This window comes from Phaenicophaeus curvirostris, chromosome 1 (assembly GCF_032191515.1).
Source record: "Phaenicophaeus curvirostris isolate KB17595 chromosome 1, BPBGC_Pcur_1.0, whole genome shotgun sequence".
Classification (NCBI taxonomy): Eukaryota; Metazoa; Chordata; class Aves; order Cuculiformes; family Cuculidae; genus Phaenicophaeus; species Phaenicophaeus curvirostris.
In genome coordinates, this window is record NC_091392.1 from 129,953,260 (window position 1) to 129,977,307 (window position 24,048).

General features: G+C 39.1%; 2 protein-coding genes across 2 annotated transcripts in view; both read left to right on the forward strand.

The window, feature by feature from the left end:
• Positions 1-24,048, forward strand: part of AP1S2 (adaptor related protein complex 1 subunit sigma 2) — a 216,039-nt gene that overhangs the window by 59,390 nt on the left and 132,601 nt on the right. The gene's annotated exons all lie outside the window — the stretch shown is intronic.
• On the forward strand, positions 2,822-24,024 carry CLTRN (collectrin, amino acid transport regulator). The gene is made up of 6 exons (XM_069875020.1): positions 2,822-2,967; positions 3,349-3,407; positions 9,055-9,140; positions 15,624-15,740; positions 18,344-18,538; positions 22,490-24,024. The coding sequence occupies exons 1-6, from the start codon at positions 2,901-2,903 to the stop codon at positions 22,644-22,646; spliced, it is 681 nt and encodes a 226-aa protein (XP_069731121.1). The 5' UTR covers positions 2,822-2,900; the 3' UTR covers positions 22,647-24,024.

Consider the following 24,048-nt stretch of genomic DNA (forward strand, 5'->3'; position numbering starts at 1 on the left):
ACAGAAGGAGATTGTTTGTTTTACCAAGTTCTATGCTTTCTTCAAATTTTAGTCCTCTCTTGATTTGTTTGGCAGTCCATATTATGCTGTACTGTGAAGTATATCCATACAGATGATACATGAACTTCTGGAGGTCACAAGCACTGAAAAACATAATAGAGATACTGTTATTTTCAACCAGGTGGACAGTTGAGTTAGTACAAGAAGAGAAATAGGTGTTTGCACTAGTTCAGTGACATTTCTAGGATGCAGATCATGTATGGGATTCTGCATGGTTATGACCTGTAGTCCAACAGTAATTAGGAAAAGCAAAGTTGCTATAAAAGGGTAACTATTTAAAAATCTAATACCTAACAAAGTACTGAATTAAAAACACGTTTTGCATATGTTCAGTTAGATTGTCATTTGTTCACCCAAACTGATGCCTGACTGATTAATCAGTGGCAAACAAATGCAGAGACACTTAAACAATGGTACATATCCAGCTGAAGTGGCAGAAAAAAATGCTGTGCAGAGAGTTATCCATGCATGCACATTTATTACAGAGATAAGAAGTGGCAGAATGTCTGTCTTTTTAGATTATTCTGATGTTGTCCATTTGTAACCTGAAAAGTTACAGTGCTTTTTAAGACAGCATTTAAAAATGTCATTGATTTGAAGAAAAGTTAACTTTCTACTAACACTTAGTCCAGGCTTGCTTGTCTACCTGGCTTGTTTAAAAACCATGCCGGCTTTGGAAAAAGATTTATAGATGTGCCACAATCGGTTGCTTATGTGCAGTTCTCTGTGCATATATAACTGGATAAGCACATGGGCAGTCAGCTGGATGCGTGTGGCATGCATCCAAATTGCTGTGCACGTATATATCAGCTGCATGATGCTCTCCCTGTGAGCTCTGAGCTGGGATGTTTGTCACACTGCTCCTTCTAGCCTCTTCCCCTCTCCCACAGGAAAATAATCTGTCGTTCCCAGTGAGACAGATTAGGCAATATCATCCATCCTGGCTGAAATTCAGCAGCTCTGATCAGAGAATCCAGTCATGTCCTGAAAGGTTGTTCCTGCTGGGCATTGTGTGCCTTCGATGTACTTTGACACCAGCTCCATGTGATTTGAGGGAAAGAAATGATTTACAGTGCTTGACAGTGAGGAGAGGTGATGATGCTATGTATTGATGCGCAGTTCCATTTGCCTTCTGGCAGCTTGGAAATAACGTTTGGCTTTTCCTCTGTTTTCCTCTGTTTTCCAATATTTTCCCCAAAAATACAACAAAGCTGAAATGCTTGTTATTGAAGCAGTGCACATTAATTTAGCACAAAATGGATGACATTCATGTTCTTCTAGGATTTTTTTTTAATTATAAATTTTACAGAAAACATAGTTTTTTCATACATCTCTCCTTTTAGTGTATGTACATACAGTGTGTTAATTTAACCCATCATTAGGCATGAATACATCACTTCTTTTGTTTTCATAGGCGTAGAGCGAACGTCTAAGCAGATATTGCATCCAATAGTTTTGTGCTCAGAACTGGGTTGCCTAGTGAGAGTAAACAGATGCCCAGGAACAGCTCAATGTAATGACTTTTAAAGATGGAATATCAAGTCCTTTACCGGTGGCTTCTAAAACTAAGATTAAATTATTGAATCATTAAGTTCTCCATTACCTGAAAGTCGAAGTACTCTTACGTAGTAAATACTGATTATTGTTTTGCATAAATTTAGTCTCTAAGTTATGTAAAATTTGCTCACTGGTAGTTGTTCTTGTGAATATCTTTTGGTTTGCAGTCTCACACTTCTCAGTGCTAAAGGAACAACTGAAAGTAGTTTTGAAGTGATCTTCAATGTAGGAACTAACCATTAATCAGAGGGGCTACAGGGGAGTTCGACAGTGCAGTGGAACAAAATCATCCTGTCATGCTGCTCTGTGTTTATTTCGTTGTCTTGGAAAACATTTAGCTAACAGTGTAGGGAACATCATTAAAATATTTCCATATGTGTGTACATATATGTACGTGCAGCATGTCATATCTACAAAACGATATATGTCCTTATTCAACGTGTTTCCCTACAGTGTCCTTTTATTGCACCTCTTCTGGTTGCTAACATAAAGATCTTATTACAGCAAGAGAGTATTTCCTCACCTTTATTAACTGTTCTTTTTGTGCAAAATAATGCCTCAGATGTGGGTGTTTTTGTTTGGAACAAGGTGTTTGGAACCAGAACACAGGAGTAGGACTGGGGTGGGGATGGGGAGACATGGGACTGGGGCCACCAGGATGGCCCTTTGGAAGTGCTGCGAGCTCAAAAGCAAATGAGAGGTAATTCTGGAGCCCTGTTTTGGGTGGCTGGGGCTTCTGTGTTCTTCATGTATTTCTTTTGGAGATGAGCAGGGTGTCCAGTCTTCCTTTATCCTTAAGGGGACCCAGCCAGTTTCCCAAGGAAGCCAGGTGGCAGCTTCCTTTGGGATCTGGTGGCAGCTGAGCCTCAAATTCAGTTGCTGTGGGTAACAGCACAGTGTCCTGCTGCTGTAGTCACCGACTGTTCTGGTGCAGTGTCCCTTAGACATCTTGTGTGCCTGACTGACATCACATCCTGAGGGGAAAAAAAAAGGTTGACCTGGAGCACTGTGTGAAATTTTGTCGTATTCTAAATAGGAAGAAGAAAAATGAAAAGCTTGTTATTACTTTATTTATTTATTTTTACTACAGAGAATGGTAGAAATAACAGAAGACAGTTGTTTCTTGTGCCTGTTTTAGCTAAAATGACGGGGGTTAATCATTAAACCTTTTATTGGTTGCTCACTTGTGCTGCTGATGCTTTAATCCTGGGTCACAGAAAGTTTAAGAGTGCTTTACAGGGGAGACTCACTTCTTTTTGCCTCAACCTTTCCATGCTGACAGGATGTTACGGGTCTTGCTGCTTACTCTCTTTGTAGTTACCATTGCTCACACTGAGCTCTGCAAGCCAGGTAAGTTTTGGAGCTGATTCCCGTCCTTTCTTAGGTAAATGTAACTATGAGATTCTGCCTACGAAGCTGTCAGCTTCTCGGATATTTAACTGTTGTCTCCCAGTTTGAAGACTGAAATGCTGAGCATTCACTTCTTTTATGTGTTTGCAAATTAAGTATGGAAGTTGATCTCACTTATTTTAAAGAGGTCATGGTAAACCTCACTGAGACTCTGTAGGGCTGCAGCATTTTTCATGCTGCTAACTTCTGTTCTTCTAACCAGGTGATCTGTTAAGACACATGTAGAAGATGTGATTTGTGAAGTAATTAGAGAAGTGAATGATTTAAAGCCCTATTTTGGCTGACTATCAATATATGTTTGCTTTTTTCTCTTTGTGTCAGATGCACAGAATGCTTTCAAAGTACGGCTTAGTATCAAAACAGCTTTGGGAGATAATGCAGTAAGTAAAGTATCTTCATGTGTTCTTCCTAACTGAATATCTGCTGATACAGAAGTAATATATGCTGTAAAATTTCTGTAGACAGCACAGTTTCTTCTGAAGTGTTAATTGTAATAGCTTTCTCAACTCATGATCCAGTTATCCCTTTCTTGACGTTGGACTAGCCTACTGCTTGAAATGTCATCCTTTAAGAGAAATGTAAAGCTTGCCTTTTCATAAAGATAATTTTATGTCAAAGAGTTTTTGGTTTGTTTTTTTTTCCCCTGGAAAAACAGTAGTGATGTTACATTTTATGCATGAGAGGTGCTGCGTAAATCTAAGTCTGTATTTTGGGAAAATCACTTCTGCTTGTGAGTGCAAATTGTAAAGTCAAGCATTTCTGGGAAGTTCAGCAGGAAAAGATTGTTAGGTCTTTATGAAGTGGGACTTCATGTCAGGCTCTCAAAACAAGCATGATCTGTAGAGATCATTCAAGCGTATCTCATCAATTCTCTACTAATGGAGAGCTTCTCTGCCTGTGGTACATAGGCTAGTCTCATGAGGACTGAAATGCTTCGGGTTAATTCAAGTTCTTGGGCTTAATGTAGAAGTACTGGTGTGAGCAATATATGTGTCTGTGCTATGTAAGAGACTGAGACATTAGATGATTGAATAGTCCTTCCTGATGTAAAGCACCATTAAATATGGCAGAGCCCAGTGCTTTGTTTGGAGTTTCGAATGCTTAGAGCAAATCTACAGCCTGTTACAGGACTTAGCATAAAATTAGACACGAAATGTCTCAGACAGTCAACTCCATTGGAAATCTGGCGTCTGATTATGTTATGAGCCCTGGGAAACAAAAAGCAGTAGGTTACATGTTATAAGAGATTGTAGATTTGAGAATCTCTCTGTGACTGTAGAAGCTGTTCTAAAATTACCCTGAAATATCAGGTAATTTAACATCAGCAGGGACCTAATTTTGCTGGTAACTTCATAAACCAGACAAATTGGGAAGAAATATTCAAGATACATCCTAAAGTATTTGTCTGTGGGAATTCATATTGAAGTCAATTATCTTGGGTGAGAGACTTTAATTAAATTGTAGTGTGAGCCTGGGTTGTTTAAAAAAATATTAGAAAAAGTTTAATCCTGTGGCTGAAAATATGTCCAAATCATTATCGAAGTTCCTCTTGATGGTAACTGCTAATATTTTGGTTTAATCTTCATTGAAAAGAGTAGCAAAGAATGAAAATTGCCGTTCCAAATAATGCTCTTTCTTAATGCTTTTTACTTCTCCAACTATAGTAAAATAAAAGGGGTTTGTTTGATCATTTGTGATTTTTTTATTTTTTTGCCCAAAAAGAGTATCTTTAATGTTAAAGAAACTTTATAGTACAAGAAAGAAAGCCATAACCGAAGGGTCTGTAGTATTTTGTAGATAGACTGTAGTTTATTTCATGTAACAAAGTGTAGGGAAGTCTTAACAGTGGGGCAATCTAGAACAGCATTTTAGAACAATAACATGCTGAAAGTGGTAGGATGCCATACAGAATTACTCAAAAATAATGAACAATTGACTAAGTGCACAGCTAATAATAGTTCCTTTTCTTAGCCATTGCAATCTTCTCTGCAAATGACTAAAATTGAAAACTGAAGCAACTATCAAACTGAAATTCATTTTGGTTGAAGAATTTGGACACTTCACTTTTTTATTTTATTTATTTATTTTAGCAAAGGAAAGGGTAATAGCGATTGCATCACAGTAGGACACAGCCAGCTTAGAATATCTTGGGTCGATGTTCTGCTACAGAATTCAGTTTCATGCCTTCCCAAGTCACTTCAAGCTAGATGATAACTGGAGACCCTGACGCTGTGGGGCATTTTGCCCTGGGACCAGTGTGGTAACTCCAGTGTCCATTCAGGGGCATAGAAAATAGGTTAGTGTATTTTTCCAGATGATTTAATGCATGCCACCCACTTTGTATGAGGTTGATGAAAGCAGGACACCATTTTCTAATTTGTTCACAAGGCAGGCTGTATTGTGAGGCTGGGAGTGCTATTTACTGTATTTACATAGTTCTTATCACAATGGAGTAGGAAAGAGCAGCTAAGATACAGTAAGTATTTAGCTGTTATCATTTTATTTGCAAATAATGGGTGTACTTGACAGAGACTTTGTTTGCCAACTGGTGAGAGAAAACATGATATCTGTAAACCTAAATGGAAGGAAGGTAATTTATGAGTCTCTCTGAGGATGGTGTTAACATTATGAGTGGCTTTTGGAATAGTTTCTAGTCAGTAGTTGCTTCCTGCTCATGGAGCTAAGCAGACTGGTAGAGAGTTAATTCAAAAGAGCCAAAGGCTCCTATGGAGTGAGCAGGAGTGACCTCCACTGAGAAGCCTGTGTAACTCTGTGTCACCACTCAGTTTAACTGTAAGAGTCAAAGAGGGGGATGCAGTCAGGTGAAGTAGGAGATGCACTTCCCTTCTGGCTCATACATTCAGGCTTTTTCCCAGATAGAGTATGAAGGGGAGAGAGTTTGGTGTGCAGATGGTGTCTTGGCACCAAATGGGACCCAGAAATATGTCCACATGTACGTAGCCACACTGCAGTCTGAGAGTCTAGTTAAAATACAGAACCATTCAGGAGGGAAGGGATCTTGGAAGGTTCTTAGTCCCCTGCTGCTGAAAGCCAGATCAACACTGAAATCAGATCAGGTTTACCAGGGCAATCTTGTAATATTGTGAAATCATTGTACTAGCTTAAATTTTGTCTTCCTTAGAGCACTACTGTAGCATTTCACTCCATCAACAACGTACATCCTTCACCTTTTACCCATTATCTCATCAACCTCCTCTTTCACTAAACAGGTACTTCAGGCTGACTTTCAGTCAGTTGTGTCTTAATTCTGCTCCTCCTTAACATATAAAGGATGGCAAGTGCAACTGAGCCAAGGTCTGTTTGTTTGTTCCTTTGTAGAGCAAAGAAAATGGTAGAGTTCTGATACCATCATGTAAGATGTCATTGATAAGAGTTATGTTTATAATGTGTGGTTGCAAATGATATTTAATATATTTCCACTATAGTAGCTGAAAATGTGCATCAATAGCTGCATTTCACAGGAACATAAGAACATCCTCAGTCATTAGCTGCAGTCCGGGCTTTGCAATCGGAGGATAAAGATAGAACTGATAAAGCCTCATAACAGAACGATTCGGGTTTCTTTGCACTTATCCGTCTGACTGAAGAAAGCCGATAATTAGAAACTGGCTTCTGGCAATTCGTGCCCACTTGACCTGAGTTGATACAGTTTACTTGCTTAAAGTTATTCTTGTCATACTTGTCCTCCTCATTATGTTGCCAACCCCACTGTATATGCCTGCATGCAGTCATGTACAGAGGTTCTTGTTCATATGGAGCCCACAGCCATCTCCATCTCCTCTATTTCTTGTCTGATCATCGTTTTCTTGGGGCTTCTTGCCATTCTGCCTAGAATGTTGTCTGCAGCTCCTTCTCCTCACTCAAGCAAACCCCAGATTTCTGCTGATCTCTTCTGCTGGTCTCCTCCCCCATTTCTTGTAGCTTTATGTTTATGCTGTCTTTTTGAAAGTACTTACTCTTTCAGCTGGAGCTGGAGTTCCTCCCTACAAATTATTTTGCCTGTTTTGAGATACTCTTTTTGTTACCGTGACTTAAAGAAGCTCTAGGCTACTGCATTATTTATGAAAACAGAACTTGATAGTGACGCCTTGTGCGTACTTATAAATGTATTGCACTAAATGTGGACATATCAAGTACGTGTATTTGGTAGTGCTGCATTGCATTTGTGTCCATGTAAGCATGAAACGAACTGTAATTCATCATTATCCATTTTCAAGACATCTGATTAAATTATCTTTACAGCTGGTTTAATCTACTTGGTAACAAATGATTTTTTTCTGTCCTTTTGGACCTGTTCTTAAAGACTGCAGATGGTAGGTAGGAATTCAGTCAATATTACTACACACAGAAAAAGGATGATCTTCCCTTTTAGTGCTCCAAATCGTGCTTCGTAGTTTAAATATGTATGTCTTCAAAGTTACAATAAATAATTTTATGGCTCTTATTTATATTAATTCCTTTATTACATTATCTCTTTTTCTTTTAGTACTAGTTGCTGTCATCACTGTCATGTTTCATCAGTGTAGTGGGATCAAAATACAGACTTCTATAATTTCTTTTCAAAGATCTCTCTCTTTTTTTTTTTTTTTTTTCAGTTTAAGTTCCCAGACTGGCATGCATTATCAAATTATACTTACACCTCCCTTCATTCACAAGGCAAGAGTGATGAGTCAGAACCCAGTTTCTCAGCACTGCATGTGGATTTTAATGCTAATCGAGTTGTCTGTTGCTCAGCTTTGTTGTCCCTATCCTGCTGCAACCCAGAGAGCCCATTTCACAACTCATCATTTGTCAGGGATGATAAATATGATGTGTGACTTTCTGTCCTTTAAATGACTGCCTCCTTCCCTGCCTAGGATCCCAGAATGTCAGAGCAAAATGAGGGCTGATGCCTGGAAGTTGAATTCCTCCTTTCAGTGAAGAGGTTGCAGCTCCATGCATCCAAAATCAGAATTTAAAAAAGAAACAGAATTAAGATTTGACATTTCTTCATGCTGTTTATTCTAATGCTTTTGATGTACATTGCTTTGTTTTGAAAAAGCAGGTCCAAGTTCTCAACAGGGTTAAGTATCCACACCACTGGATTTCTGGTTTTGATGATTACAGTGCAGATTTTTTTTAATGCTGAAAGTTAAAGATTAGATTTGTGTTCTGACTGACTGAAGAAAGCTGCCTCTAAGTTCCATTAATATAATTCCAAGAAACTATTAATCTTCGTAATCTGCTGAAAGGGGAAATTCAATCAGTATGCCTCAGCCATAGCTCCTGTTATAAAAATGTAATAGGTGCAGTTCTTACGGGTCATTAGAATTGCATATGTGAATGAATGCCCAGGGGAACCTAGGGAAGCTTTCTCAGAAAACAGAAAGTATGGAAGCATGATTTTTCATCAAGGCAACAGAGAACAATTGAAATAGAATTGAAATAGTAAGGATACTGTTTTCATTCTTTTGTCTCACATGCAGTGTAGCAACTTGTACTATAGCTGAGTCTGTTTTCTTGTTGCAAGGATGGTGTGCAGCAACAAGGCCATAAACTCATTTTATTTCCTGGTGTCCTCATATGCAACTTCCAGAGACTAGCTTCAACATTAGCTTTTTTTATTTTTGGGCAGAGCCAAATGGTACTGGAGAGTGGATTTAAACCTTCTACTTCAATAGGGTTTATCCTGCAAAAGAGGCAATGTTCAGCTGTGTGGGGAGAATTCTAGTAATATGCCTAGTCTTTGGTACAAAAAAGTTTATATGTCTGGTTTCGTCAGCTTTCAGAAACATTCAGTTCATTGTTTTTGGAAACATTCTTTGTACTTTATATTGCACTTTATAGCAACATTAGAAAAATTCCTTTGTGCACACTAAATAATGGCAGGGATCTATTTTTGTAGCACAACAAGAGAATTTATTCATTTTCTTGATCAATATAGCATTTCAAGTTTAGTGACTGTTTTCCCTCTCTGTGCTGCCATCACTGGTGCTGAAACTGATTATTTTCCATCTTTCTTTACAGTATGTCTGGGATGCTAATGAAGAGTACCTCTTCAAAGCAGTGGTGGCTTTTGCAATGAGAAGATATTCCAGCAAGAGCACAACTCAGTAAGCGTCTCCTGTTTTTGCTTTATGCATGTTAACAATGCTGCATGTAGTGGCCCATTCTCTGCTGTACTGAACTGTAGAAATGATAATATACAGCTTCTAAAAGCAGAGCATTCCAGTGTATTTCTCTGACACCCCAGTATATGTTGAACATCACACTCTTTCTGTCTTGAGCAATGTTCAATCTCTGGACCACTGTCTCTGTTGACATGAAGTGACACAGCTGTGGATCTCAGTGAGGTTGTGCCAATTCACTCTGGCAGAATCTGGCAGTAAGACTTGATACTTTCTGGAGACCGTATGTGGAGGAGCTGAAGGGACACATTGGCAAGGTCGAGAAATGCAGTACGGATCCTTGAATAAGCAGCTTTGGTGCGTATTTTCTTAGAGAACAGCCTCAGCAGTATGCTGAAGATGAACTGTCTCAGAGAACTGGAAGGTGGATAGCTCTGGTAGTGCTGTGTTCTGCTGGGGGGACATCTATCCCTAATACTGCAGTGGCTGAGTTACCTGACATCAAGAAGTTTCAGATGTTGTAGTTCAGACATAAATCAGACTTTAATTGGTTTTGGGATTACATCTGCCCTGAGGTATTGAATATTCTTCTCAGGCTTCTGATCCTTGCTGCTTATGAAATTAGATACCAGATTAGACAGACCATTTAGCAAGCTGCATTTTCAGTGTATTCTTTTATTTTTTAAACAAGAAACCTTGTAAGTATATTTCTAGAGGCCTATTATTTTTCATTGTTTTTCAATCTTAAAGGAAAGATTTATGGTTCTGGTAGGCTAATGAAGAGAGGGTTCTCAATTTACTTTTAAAAAACCTGCTTCAGGCTAGCATTGCATCGGGTGAATATATTCCACATTTGCAAAGATATTAGTTAACTTAAGTCACATGATGATTATTGTGGCTGCCACACTTTCTCTTAAATAGAAGATGCTTTCCCCTTCTGCGTGACAGGAGTGTTTGGTTTCTTGCTGTTTAATTTTTGTTCTTTAGAAGCTGTCTCCTTTGAGCAAGAGAGCCATTACACCAAACTTAACAAAAACAGTCAAGTATGCTACTCCACACAATTAAAATGACACTTAACAAAATATGAGTTCAAGATACAAGCTAATTAAAGGTGATTATGCTGGGCTTTTTTTCACGTTATCAAATTAGCAGAGTTTTCATCCAGCATCTGATTTATAATGATTTGCTTTTGTATACTTATTTTAGTGCTAGGTACTTTTATAAATTTATTCTCATGGTTCAAAGTCAAGGTGCTTTCACGCAGCAAAAAACTTGTGTCAGAAGCCAATGATCTTTTTCCTCTTCAAGCACTTGGCTCTCTGCAGACTCAACTAATACCAGAAGGCTTGGTGCAGAAGTGGGAAAAAAAATCAATCTAATATGAAAGGATTTAAAGTTTTAATGGAAGTTATCATTGTCCACTGTGGAAAATCACAGAATTTATGCTTACTTAATTCAGTTTCCTACCAAGACAGTCTTTCCTATGGACAAATATGATAATGTCAGTATTACTCCACCTTGGAAGTGGGGTTGCACACATCAATAACTCCCTGCTATTATATTTGTCAATGGAGAAGTCAATATAATATTTGGAATCAACTAGGTGTGGGCATCTTTACCTCTTTTTAAGAGAGTTAGATGAACCTCCCAATACACCCCAAATAACCTGCCTGTTTCATAGAAGTAGGAAGGCTATGAAAGCCTCTGTCCAACAGTAGTTCTGGAGATAATGCATTCTTTTCCCTACCCTCGTGACTGACAGCTAGAAGGAACTGGGTACAGAGGAATGAGTGTGGTCCAAGTCCACGTTTTCTGCAGTAAGTATGGATGTGGGAGCACTCAGCATCCCAGAGGGCACAGCAGCCTGCCGTGCACACAGCCCTCTCGCATAGCTGGTAAGGATAGTGGCAGGGACTTGCAGTGGCATGAAGAGAAGCAGAAGTAGGAACTTGTGGCAAATAAATTACATTACACTACAGGAGCTTTTATAAATAAATGCCAATGGATTTTCATCTGAAGCTGAAAAAGATCAATGGTAAAGTGTTCTGATGTAAAAAAAACAAATAAATTGCTTGTGCCTGCATTCTGGTAGCATCTAAATTTTCCTATATTTTGCATCTGGTTAATTAAAGATTTTTGTCAAAATTCACCAGTATCTTACATAACCAAATACCGGTTCTACCAAGGTATAAATTCTGCACAGGGCCACAGTCAGGATGTGACAAACCTAACCTTTAACATCCGATTAATTTCTAACACACCCACAGTCCCGCATTAACTCACAACCACAACTAATTCCCACATGAGACCAAATTAACTTCAGCAGGCTGGATCAGGCCCCAGATAATTTGCCTGGAGGATCAGCATAAGCATTTTTGCAGCCTGTCCCATCATATCTGATGTTCAAACTCACCTTTTGTAAGGCTTCTGAAGCTGGATAAAAGCCAGCCTGTAATGACAAGCATTTGAATGTGCTGCTGGAAACAGCAGTTGATGCTGTTATTGTGCTTGTGTTACCACTAAGTGACCCAATGCAGAATGGACAGGATTGCACATTACATCTTAAGTTCTCTGAAGTTAATTTCTAAACTAAAATTTAATAAATCATGGAGCTGTGTTTAATGTTTGAAAGGCTTGTCAAATTTTCATGTTTGTGGGAAACAGAAGAAAGATACAATCCGTCAGATTACTCAGTAATTATTAATACTGATAAATTACGTACTTCTTTTTTCCAGTGGAGAAAGAGAAGTCCTTTATTTCATGCTCTATATATGGCCTTTCAGTTAATTCTCAATATATACATTCATGAACTATGTGAGCCAACCTTTGATCGGTTAGTGTTCAAAAATGATTGTCTGTGTTAGTAACCCTGGTTTCTCTAATCTGTGACTCATTTGAAATAACATATATATATCTCTTGGGACTGAAACTAGTTAATCTTTACAGCAGAAAGAATGTAATCACATTTACTTTCTATCAAGTAACAGAATCTACTTTCAGTACATCTTCCCCCCTTTTGTAGATATAAAAAAAGGTGCAGTTTTCCTGATGCAGTGACCAGGAAAAAAGATCATCAACATTATCCATCTTCCTATGACAAGATATTATGCTACTAAAAATACTGTGTCCACTTAGAACAACAAAAAAAGAAAGCTTCTAGAGTTAAAGCTGTTATGTCAAGTTGTTCCCATGGCTGCTGTTCATGGAAAGGAAGAAAATAATGTTCCTTTGCAGGACCAAATGTGCAGCACTGGGTTGGAAGAGGCCTGAAGCTTTTGGTAGAGCTGGAGACTTGGGGACTGGGGTTCTCCTGTGAGCTAATGGCCACTGTAGGCACCCAGCTCCCTTTAAGCCTCTGGTAGCTCTTTCTTACTCCTAAACAATCCTTTAAATCTCCACAGGGAACAATGATGGTGTTTTGGGCCAAGGAACCACTGAGGTTTCCTACTCGCTGGTATTCAGTTGCATATATAAAAGGAAATGCAATTTGGAGCTTTTTGCCATGGCTGTCATTTTGACAGTAACATTCTCCTAAATCCCCATGACAAAAGTCAATCACCTGCTAAGGAACTAAAAAGATGTCCATGTATATGTTTACAAATACACTTAATTAGCACAGTGTGTGGAGAACTAAGGTTTCTCAAATCTAAACAGGGTAAAGGCATAGTTTTGTAAGGCTTTTGCATGCTGTGAATAAAATCTGCATGCAAATAGCACGGGAAAAAAAGGTATATCTGCTGCAAAGAAATTGCCACATTGGTGCTTGTTGAACTAGTCTGTTTTGGTGTTTATTCAATGCCCTTTGAACTCTCATGAGTGGTATTATTCTCTTTAGAGCCTGGAAGGATTTACAGCACTGAGATTCCTCTGATGAAAAAGTGGCAGCAGAGAAGTAGGTTTTGGATGCTTATAATTGAGCAAGGATTTCAGCACAACAGGGAGCCGAAAAGAGGCAAAATTTATGTATCCTGATGCAAGCCTTGGTGCCCGATTGATTCAGTGCTGTTTGTTGTAGAGAGAGTGATGCTGCCCCTAATGATGACCAACTGCCCTATCTCAGGCTGAAAGCCTTGGTACTGTAGGGAAAACCCCATCTCGAAAAATCTCTTCAAGTCTCTGAACAAGAATCAAAGTCAGGATGTTCTTCCAGTCTTTGTCTACCAAATTTATCTTTGTCTTTGGAGATCAAACTTTTCTTACTCACCACATTTCAAGAACATCTGTAGGGCAACACAAACCCATATTTCCTACCTGGACCAGTTTTTCATTGTACGACAGAAATCCCAGCTTTAAGACCTGCAGTAACGTGAAGCTTTAGGTCCTACTGTTATAAATTCTCCTGTTGGAAAAAATCCTCTGCAGATACAATTTTAGATATTCTGTGGAGTCTGCAAGAGTTTGTCAGCCACCAGTCAAAGGCAGAGGGTTTTTTCCCCCTTCTGTAAGTTTTGTGCTTTGCTTTTGGTTTTGGAGGAATAAATCTGCTTTCATCTTCTAACTGCTGCCAGCAAACTGATAACATCTTTTCAAATTCTAGAAGATGACTTTCCCCTTTTATCCATAAAGATCCTCTGTATTTGCAAAATTCCCTTTGTTCCAGAGAGGTAGAAGTCGGTATTTCAGCTCTGCAAAGTCATTGTTTTCCATTTTATTGCGTATCTCTCTAGAACATGTGTCTTCTCTCTAAAATGAAAAGTTTCCCTACTGAAGGCACCAGAAACACCACCCAACCCCGCCCTTCAGCAGTTAGTAAAACATTTCAGCAAAATATCCAGAATGAATTACTGTGATCAAGCCAATGCCTCTCTTGCCTTAAAAGCCATCTCGTTCTTTTCTGGATGGAGACTATACGCTCATCGGCAATTTTGACTCCCTTACTTTCATTCCTACCTCAAGTTTGCTGCTCCTCAGGCCACTGCAGAGGTCGGTTAATTAGATTTGTAATTAGCCAGCAGATGGCACTACAAAACAGAGCTCTATGGCAGGGGTGGTGGCCTGCAGCCGGGGGTTTATTCTGAAAAAGAGCAGAGGCTGGAAAGGAAATGTTAAAACTCGCATTTTGATGATGGCCAGGCCAAATTTTAAAACCAATTATACTAGATCGTAATGAGCATTACAGACATCACTTCAGTTAATTAAAATTGGAGCTGCATTCTTCTTGACTGGCTCACTGCAGGGTTTCCTTCTCTGGAACAGCAGGTAGTATCTGAAGGCTGATCGTGCCAACCAGCATCTGTCAGGACAGAGCAGCTGGAGGTGTGCTTGTGCAGAGCAAACCTCATGGAAAGGCAAACTAAGTCTAGGCTGCTTTCTGGAAATAAAACCAATCCTATTTCTTGCTCCTGGACTTTCAGAATATCTGCTCTCTGCTTGGACTTGGCCAGTAAATCTGAGTCCTGAGCCAAATTCTTCGGGTTATTTATTAATGATACAGAACTAACATTTTCACTCCATTTTTGTCTCTCTAGCTCTATGTCATTGAATTCATAAGGGCTTTGGCTGTCCTTTTATGCTACTACGTTCCTTGCTGTGCTCTGATAAATGCCACATTATACAATGCCTGTAAACTACACAATTTGGCTGGTTTGTTTCTTAGCTGTGTGAATAAATTAGAAACAAATAGAAGAACACAGGGCCACCATCTATCCTCAGTCACTATTATGATACTAAGGTACTAGCCTTTGCTTCTTTAGTTTAAATACTCATGATGATATCATTCCATGAGGTTTTTCTAATGGTAGTTCCACCATTTGCTGGTATTAATGGTAGAAACAGATTTGTAAGAATCTGAAAAAAAGGCATTTAAAAGACATTTTGCATGCTTTACAAGTTGTGCCATGAGGAGCTGGGTGCCTGTGCCCTTCCACTGTAACTTCACATAAAGCTGAGCAATCTTCTTTTAAAACAGGTGAGATACATATTTATCACAGCATAACCTGAAGGACATAGGCCAGTTCAAGTAGTATGTCTAAATTTAGCCTGTTGGCTCCACTCTGTGCCTGACTGTGAACAAAGATGTCAAAAATAATAATGTCTACTTCATTGCTCTTCCCTCCAACAAAGTATCCTGTAGAAAGACTACACTGACATAAAAACCATGTTGGGGAGTCTTCCGGGTCTGCTGCCTGTGATATTAGCTGTCAAAACCAAAATTCTTAGTTCATCAGTACATTTGTCCCCTTCTATGGCCTTTGTCACAGTCCTGATGATTAGGATGCATATATGTATTTTTGCATTTTTGTGTTAAATGTAGACTCAAGTTTGATCTAGTAAAGCTTAATTTTTATTTTTTTTTAAATCTGATTGGGAAGTGCTATGAATATTTCTTCCTTGAGCATTAACTGTTGACTTTTTTAAAATTAACCATTTTCCCCCTTTAGATGAAGCAATGTTTTAAGAAAATCTAAAATATTTCAGTAATTCCTTCCATACCTCCTTAATGATTACTTTTGTTTTAAATATCTGCAGAATTTCCAATGTACTGCTCTGCAACGTGACAGATCGGGTGTCATTTTGGTTTGTGGTCACAGATTCTTCCGAAAATGTGACAACTGTTCCTGGAAGTGAGGTAGAGGCAGCCATCAGGTACAGTCTGCAACCTTTTCTTCCTTGCTGACTGAGGATGCTTTCTCTCTCTAGACCTCATATGAATGAGCACTGCCTCTTTAAGGATGGACTAATACAAGTAGTTAAAACAACAAGGGGTCAATTCTCTTTCATTAATGTGAAACCTGAGGGTTTTTTAACAGTCCTGCAAAATACAAAGCCTACAAGCCTTGGGTGTATAACTTTGGAAGGAGTCTCTCTTAATGCTGGAGCCTCAGAAGAAATCTAGTCCTTTTCCAGAGCCATACCTGTGACGCATATCTACACCCAGACTAATGGTTCGGTGCTTCTTAAATACAGTTTATCTGACTTAATTTAGAACTCAGCTTTCATATAAGAAGAGCTTGTGTGAACTCTTCATGAGCAGACCTAACTGTTTCCCAGCTTGGCTTAAACAATCTTACGCTCACATTCTTTTCATACCAGCTCTTTATAGAGCACCAGTCAATATTGTAGCTGAGTATTGCTTGTACAAAGTACCATGTGGTACAAATCAGTTTGTTTTCTACTGAACACCACATCTGTAGCCAAAAAAAGCAAGAGTGGGGCTGAAGAGGGAAAAAGAAAAAAACAGGTAATCTGACTTTAATGGTCCACCAAACCTTCATAAAGGAGTTTATGAGGTTGACTTCTACCAGAAGCATAACTCATGTACATTTCTCAAGCATAGAGGAGAAAACAGACCTCTTTGTTTTCAGACATTCTGTACTTTGTCTTGAAAATTCATGTTATCTCTATGGAGGTGTAATGCCTAATTCCTGATGAATGAGTATGCGTTCTTTTGGAAAGATTAACTTTTAAGCTTATGAGCAGATTAAACTATTTCCTACAGAGACACCAAACAATAGCTTCATAGCATTAGTGGAGGAAGCAGATTATTTATTCACTGAAGCTCTCTGTAAGAGTGCTGGAATGCAGGGTTTTTGCATTTCTGTTATTCTTTGATACATTCAGTAGCATAAGCTGCTTTAAGTCTTTTATGTGCCCTGTTTGCCACAGAAATTGAATGCCATTATAGTATGTTTGTTTTTTAACTGTTGTCTGTCACCCGATAAAGAATATGCTGTTTATGAAAAGTTTGAATTCTTACCTGACTTACAAACAAGAAATAAAATGGCCTATAAAACTACAATGCTTTTTATTCAATTACTTCTATTGCAGGCTTCCATACTAAACCATTATTCTAATTCTTTATGCTACAGTAGTAACACATAAGAACACTACCCATGGACCAGAATTCTATTGTATGAGATTCTCTAAAAAGTAAGAATAAAGAGGAAGGTAAACCTTCTTAGAGCTCTGTATGAGACTTAAGATCTTGCATAAATATACACAACATATATTTATGCCTATACAGACATGAAATGTACCTGTAGTTGCCTGCATGTGTTTTAGCACATAATTCTGTAACTCCAGACGTTAGATGAGGGTGAACAATGCTTATTTCAGCCGTTCACAATGATCCTTTCATATTAATAAGGATGAAAATCTTTTCTAAATCAAAGACGGCTTACCATATAATGAGTCTTACAATATGTCATGGCTTTCAGTCCTCTTCAGGAATGCTAGCTTTCCACTAAGGCTAAGAACTTCCTTCTTAAGTGACTCAAACATTATGATTTCCAAGAAAAGAAATTTTCAAAATCTCACTCGTATTTCCAGTATATCTGTTCGTAGGAAATATTTGCTCTATGGTAAAATAGAGTATTGTATACAAGGAAGAGCTGCTGTAAGTCATACAACTGAAAAAAATAATCTCTTAAAACCAATATATCTTATAAATTTTCTTAAATTTTTTTAACATTTTGGAAAGGCTAATGAAAGATAGTGCTAAAGCCTCTCAAGGCTGCTTAGATTCAGATCCAGAAATACCTGCAAATGCTTAGAAGTAGTGAATGTGAGTGAAGATATCCATTAAAGGGTAGCAGCTGTACGGCTTTTACAAAAAAGTGCATTTCTCAGACTTACAGTTTCTCATAATGGGAAAAATGTGCCAAGTACAAATTCCTTTGGCTGCATCCTGCAGGGAAAAAGGGCATGTTAGCAATAGAGTTCTTGTGGACCAAATTGTATCCTGTGCCTCATGAACCTAAGAAAGTCCACAGCAGCAAGAGCAGATGTACCTGCCCATAACATGCAGGATGGTTCAGTTTGAGAAACCAATGGGCACTGATAAGTAGATCCTCTGAGCATTGCAGGATACATCTGCCACACCAGTGCTAATCTTGAATGCTCCATGAGCAAGACAACAGAGCCACCTTTACAGATTACAGCATGCTATGTCTTCAGCACATGATCCAAACCAGGAAGGAATACTAATACTGTACTTGATGTCTCACCTGCATTTCCCAGTTTTTCAGATAAATATGTACAAGAGTTATGTTCAAAATCTGTAAGTGTGTGGGTGTCTATGGATTACTGACAAGGTATATGTTAAAGTGAAGGTCTGTTAATCCTACCAACGTCATGCTGGATCAAACTCAGCCCTGCCCAATTTGCACCACATAGATGAAAATTTCTTTTTTTCCTTCTGTCTTCTTAACTTATAAAGTAAGAGTTGTGATGTTTGTGTTTTTGTGAAGGATGAACCGGCACAGAATCAACAATGCCTTCCTACTAAGTGACAAGACACTGCAGTTCCTGAAGATACCTTCAACCTTATCACCCCCTGTTGAACCCTCCACGCCTGTTTGGCTTATTGTATTTGGTGTTGTTCTTTGTCTCATTGTGGCTGGAATTGTTTTCCTCATTGTTGCAGGGATTCAGCAACGCAAGAAGTAAGCACCTTAGCTTTTCTACTGTTTTAGCTGAATACTGGCAAATTGAGTCAGCTGGGCTGGTTTCGATTTTCAGATCAGCCTCAGAGAAATAAGAGCTGTGCCCTTCCTCCCTCCATAGGTAAAGATAACCGATATGTCCTTTACCAATGAAAGGGGTTAAAATTTTTATCTGTGAAGTACAGATGCCTTAGTAATGCTGGGGTGTAATAGGGAAATGAGGACAATAAGAATATGATCCTGGAGGCCATCTAACTAGAGATGACAGTTTTACAAAGACATTTGCCGTTGTTCTCGAGTTCTGCTGTGCCGCAGGTGAGCCTTCTCTCACAGACTACCCAAATAGCTACCAACAGGGGAGAGGGCTGGCAGTGACTGTGCCTCTTCCAGGGCAGTAGTTGCAAAAGCTGTCAAGGCTAAAAAAAAACCAATTTGCTGCTGCAGTTTGAGAATCCTCAGTAGAGGACACAGTAATGATTAATGTGTGGCTGAAGAGGGCCTGCTCAATAAAACAGTGCATGTTGTCACCTACCATTCACGATCTGATGAGTCCAAAGTACCCAGAACTTCACAGGTTCATGACCAGATCTCCCCACCGCCCTAGGTGATTGCTCTTTGGTGGCAGGCTAGGAGAGAGATACTCTCTGTTTCCACCCTGTGATGGCACTGGTGAGAAAGAGAAGGCTATTTCTGCTTCTTCTCACATTGGAGTGAGAGAAGGTAAGTGGAGTTTTGGTCGTGCCATCTCTGTTGGCTCAGAGCTGGCCATAAGCAATAGAAATTTCTCAGCTGATCTCAGATTCTGCCATAGAAGTTCAGCTTCTGCCAGGCTGCCACAGAGATTAGGTTTACACAAAATTATGACTTCAGCAACAAAATCATACAGGAACAGCAGAAGAACTGAAAAAGGGCAAATTTCTGCTGACAACCAGGTAACGTTAAACTTATTGACTGCATAGTGGACTGCATCCCCAACTGTATCACAATGAGGGATTCATATATGACAAGTGCTGTGTTGCAGAGTTTTCTGCCTCCTTACCACCTTGATGAACAATGTTAAAAGACCACAGAAGAACAGTACTTCTTGTAAAAGAGAAGTGCTTCTCATAAAGAACCCCTAGTAGTGTATTCAGAATCCCTTCAGTTATATTTTGCATTCAGAGGAGTTGCATCAACCTCCAAAACCCCTTTCTGTTTTCAAAAAACAAAATTAAACAAAAAATAGACGAAAGATGCTGTTGGGGTAAGAGCCTGGGCAAGCGCTTGGGATCTGTGAGTAGTTAAAGCCCTGTCACAACGTCCCATGTGGTGTGAGCTCAGTTGTTTAATCCTTAGAACCCAGGCAACCTTTTCTGTAAAACTGGAGAATAATGTTGCTGTCTGAACCCCACAGCTGCCCTCTGTGCAGTATAATGGCCCTGTGTGTCTATATTGCGTCAAACATAAAGGGGGTCTTTGAATATTTCAAATAAGTATAATATGAATAAATTAAGCTAAATAGCTATTATTTTTCTAGCTAAAATAATAATTTGTGCTTCATATCAGGCTGAAAGACAGCATTTCCCCCCCTTTATTTTAAAAATAACTCAGCTGAGCTTGAGCAGTTCCCATCAATATGGTGTAAAATACGTGCTCTTACCATCATGCTACCAGTAATAGGGCTTGTTGCTGCTTTCCTGTGGTCACTCAGCATCCTCTCTGTCTTATGCACTTTTTCACTTCTTCCTCTGTTTCCCTGCTGCGCTGTTACATATAACCTTTCCTCAGAGCAAATTAATCTGCGATTGACTCTCCTTTCACATCAATGGCATCTGCAGGCAGGGGCAGGGGAGTGAGAGAGAGGGTATACTAAGCATATATTTCTTCCATCTGCTGTTGCAAAGACTGGGAAAGTAAAAGGATGGTTTGGGCTATTTGGCTTCTCGAAAGAAGAGTCAGACATCAGAGAATTTTGAAAGCGCTCATCTCTTTTTCAGGCACTGAAGTATGTGACTAGGTTGTCAAAGACTTCACCGTGTCTAGTAATGAATTTTCTTGGAAACCTGTCCAGAGCTGACTTACTGGCAGCTCTGTTGCCCAGTAAGCTGTTTTGGAAATCTGGACCCAAGGAGAATGTTAACTTGTCATAAATCTGGCATTTTGTCTTTGTAGGCCTTTAAAGTATCAGTTAAATACCTTGGTTCAGATAAGCCCAAGAGCACATGTTTCAGGGCTTTCATACTCAGGGTTGCAGGGAAGCACGTGATTGGCCCATAGTGGAGTTTCAGTAATGAGTTAGACTTGTGTCGTTTCTTGAACAGAAAGATTTTCTTAATTAGATCTTCACTGTGCACCACTACAAACGTGAATTCCAAGCTGCAGCTGCCTGCATTTAAAGAGCTCCGTGTGATTGTAGCCTTTGACTCTATGATGAGGTGGATCAGACTCACTGTCTTTCCACCTTAAATTTGTTTTCCTGTCATTGCAGCAGTAGGACACCTCGCTCTCCAGTAATAGATTAGGCACATACCCAGGGCTGGGCAGGAACATCCACTACTGGCTGTGGTGAACTACCCTGAAATCTACCTCTACCCCCTAAAATCCTATGCGCACCACAGGCCATAAACATTTGCCTTTGGAAGCATGAAACAGAGTAAGCACACACAGTGTTGCCCTCTATTACTCTCCCAGCGTCTAATTTGCAGCTGAGGGCCTTCCTGAGCTGGATTTGGTCTTTGTGTGTTGGGTAACCCACAATGTTTTCTCTTCTTTAATTTGTTGAGTCTCCCCTTGGACTCATAGAAGTTTTTAGTTTCTCTGAATTCCTATGGCAACAAGTTCTATGCATCTCCTATTCCTCTCCTTTCTTTTGAATGTACCTCTTAGTATCTTCTTTTATGTTCTCCTCCCACAGATTTGGTATTAAACAACACTCCTTTTTTCACTGTAAGTGCAGATACAGCAGACAGAGTTCAGAGGTTTCCACTACTACTCCCCATGTTTATTTTTAGCACATCTGTAATACCAAGAATCTCCTAAAGGCCAATAAAGTTTTATTATTTTTAATACCACTGTTATTAGCAGTTACACTGAGTCAGGTTATGATTGTCCTGAGCCAGATTGTTATAGTATATGTTGCGGGATAGGAAGAAGCAGTGGAGCTGACCTTTGAGTTTCTTATCCTCTGAAACTGCTGATGCTGCAGGCTGTAAAGTACAGCAGGTTTTTCAACTATGAACTAGTAGATCTTGAGGTCAGAATAATTCTGGAATTAAAGGAACATCATGAGATGTTGATTGGTATTTCTGTATTGCATCTTGTGGTTATAGATTTTGATAATTTTACTGAGCAAATATTTTTAATATGCTTTTGGTGAGAAATAATGCAACTGTTTGATGAAGAAAACGGAAGTATAAAATATTGGGCTGGAATGTGGCTGTCAATGAAGTTTGAACTAAAAATGCAGATTTACAGCACTAAGAGTACCTAACTTCTGGAGGAGATCATCAGGGAGTGTGGAGGCTATAGTCTAAAGCTGATCTGTTTCTAAATAGCATATTTTAATTTGTCCACATAATGGGGTGAAATCTGTGACATGTATATTGGGGTCAGACTAGATGTTTTGTGCAGCCCTTCCTGACATAAAGCAAAAAAAGAATTTTTTTTTTCCATTTTTGTATTGCACAGACTTTTCCTTCTGCTCCCTGCAGTCATTTTACAGAATAAGGAGGTGAAATAATATTTATAGCATACTTAGAACATATTTGCTCTAGGTTTTCTGGTTCCCAAACCTGACCTCAAACCAGGGCTTCCAGTGATATGTTTACAAAAGCAAAGAGGTGCACCAGATTATGCCTTTCAGATAGAACTTATGATAAACTTCTGGCTAAATGTGCAGTTTTCTGTCTGTGGAGTCGTGATGGAGTGCTGCAGGTCAACTGAATAAGATTATTTTCTCTTCCTTGTTTTTAGAAAGAATAAAGAATCAACAGAGAGAGAAAATTTGGAAGATAAAGGTGAAGTGACAGTAACGGTAGAAAATGGGATTCCTTGCGAAACGCTGGGTTTAAAAGCAGGCCACATTAATGGAGTCTTCGCAGCAGATGATGAACGGTTCACATCCTTATGAAATACTGCCATTGCTATCTGTCATTTTTTTGAAAGACTCCTGTGCCTGCCTTATCTCGTCACTACTCCTGAATGTCAAACATGAAGACAAGAAAAATGTTCTTTCACCTTATTTCCCTCAAGAGAACCTTTTGCTGATAACGCATATATTCAAACCTCCATTACAGAACTTTTGTTCATGAGCAAAGCAAATGAGAAGACTTCAGATGATATCCATTAAAGATTTCCAGAAGATGCGTGGCAGAACACGGTTGAATCCTGCCTTGTGTCAGGCGTTTAATTTTTAATGATTATTTAAATATTTCTTGCTTGTTTTTGCCTGATATAAATGTGAAACTGTGTTTTTCCTGAGTGTCACTGGGGAGATCATCTATCATTGTCAATTCTTGCTAGGCTTTATTTCAAGCCGTATGCAAATTTTCTCTGTAAAATTGCTTCTGTTTGCTGATACACAGTGTGCCTTTGGATGGAATAGTGATCAGTGCATGGAAGTTTTAGTTTATTGAGGAAGACCTCCACGCTTTCTCAGCCTCCATAAGAGTAGGTTAAAAAGCAGCTGGGTTATCTGTAGCTTTAGGACTAGCAAGGATCTGGTACTAAAACCATTTTCCACTTAACAGTCGAAGTCACAGATTACACGACCTAGAAACTAAAAGCTGCAGAAGTTTGAAATTTGTTGAAATTAAAGGTTACAACAAAGGGCAGATTTTCCAAAGGTGCAGTCTGTGATTAGTGGTCCAGCTGTCATTAAATCTAGGAGGACATTTCATAGGTCTTTGAAAAAAATTTCCTTACATTTTTTTAGTAATGAAACTAGAGCAGATTTCCCAAATGTAGCAAACACAAGGGCTGCTGAATCTTCATGTGACAGCTGGATAGCTTTTGGAAAGATTCAGTGCTTGAGACACCAGCTGTTGAGCTTGGTGTGCCTGACCCAGATGAGAATGTGTAGGTGATGGTAAGTCGGCAGAGACCATTCAGACCTGTGTTTCCTGTTTATGTGGCTGGAAGTTAAGGGTACCAAGTGGTGCCAGACCCTAAACTGCATTGTCAGATTACTTTGAAGTCGGCCACATATACAGACTGTGCTATCTGTGTCCTAATCCCATTCCCATTTAAATCAGTGATAAAATTCATACTGATTTCAGAAGAACTGTGGCCCAGTAAAGGGGTTTTTATGTGTGGGCAACTCTACACAGGGAATGGAGCTGTGTTGAAGCAAACTATGATATCTGCAGTCACCAAACAGCTGCTCGCATCACTGGAGGCAAAATTTGACCACTAGCCATCCTTTTTCCAGTGCCATGTTTTGGGGAAATATTAGAAACCCCATTTACTTATTAGGGTTATTCCATCAGAATCCTCACCAACAGGAACAGGGTAAAACAGGGTAAAAGCTGCTT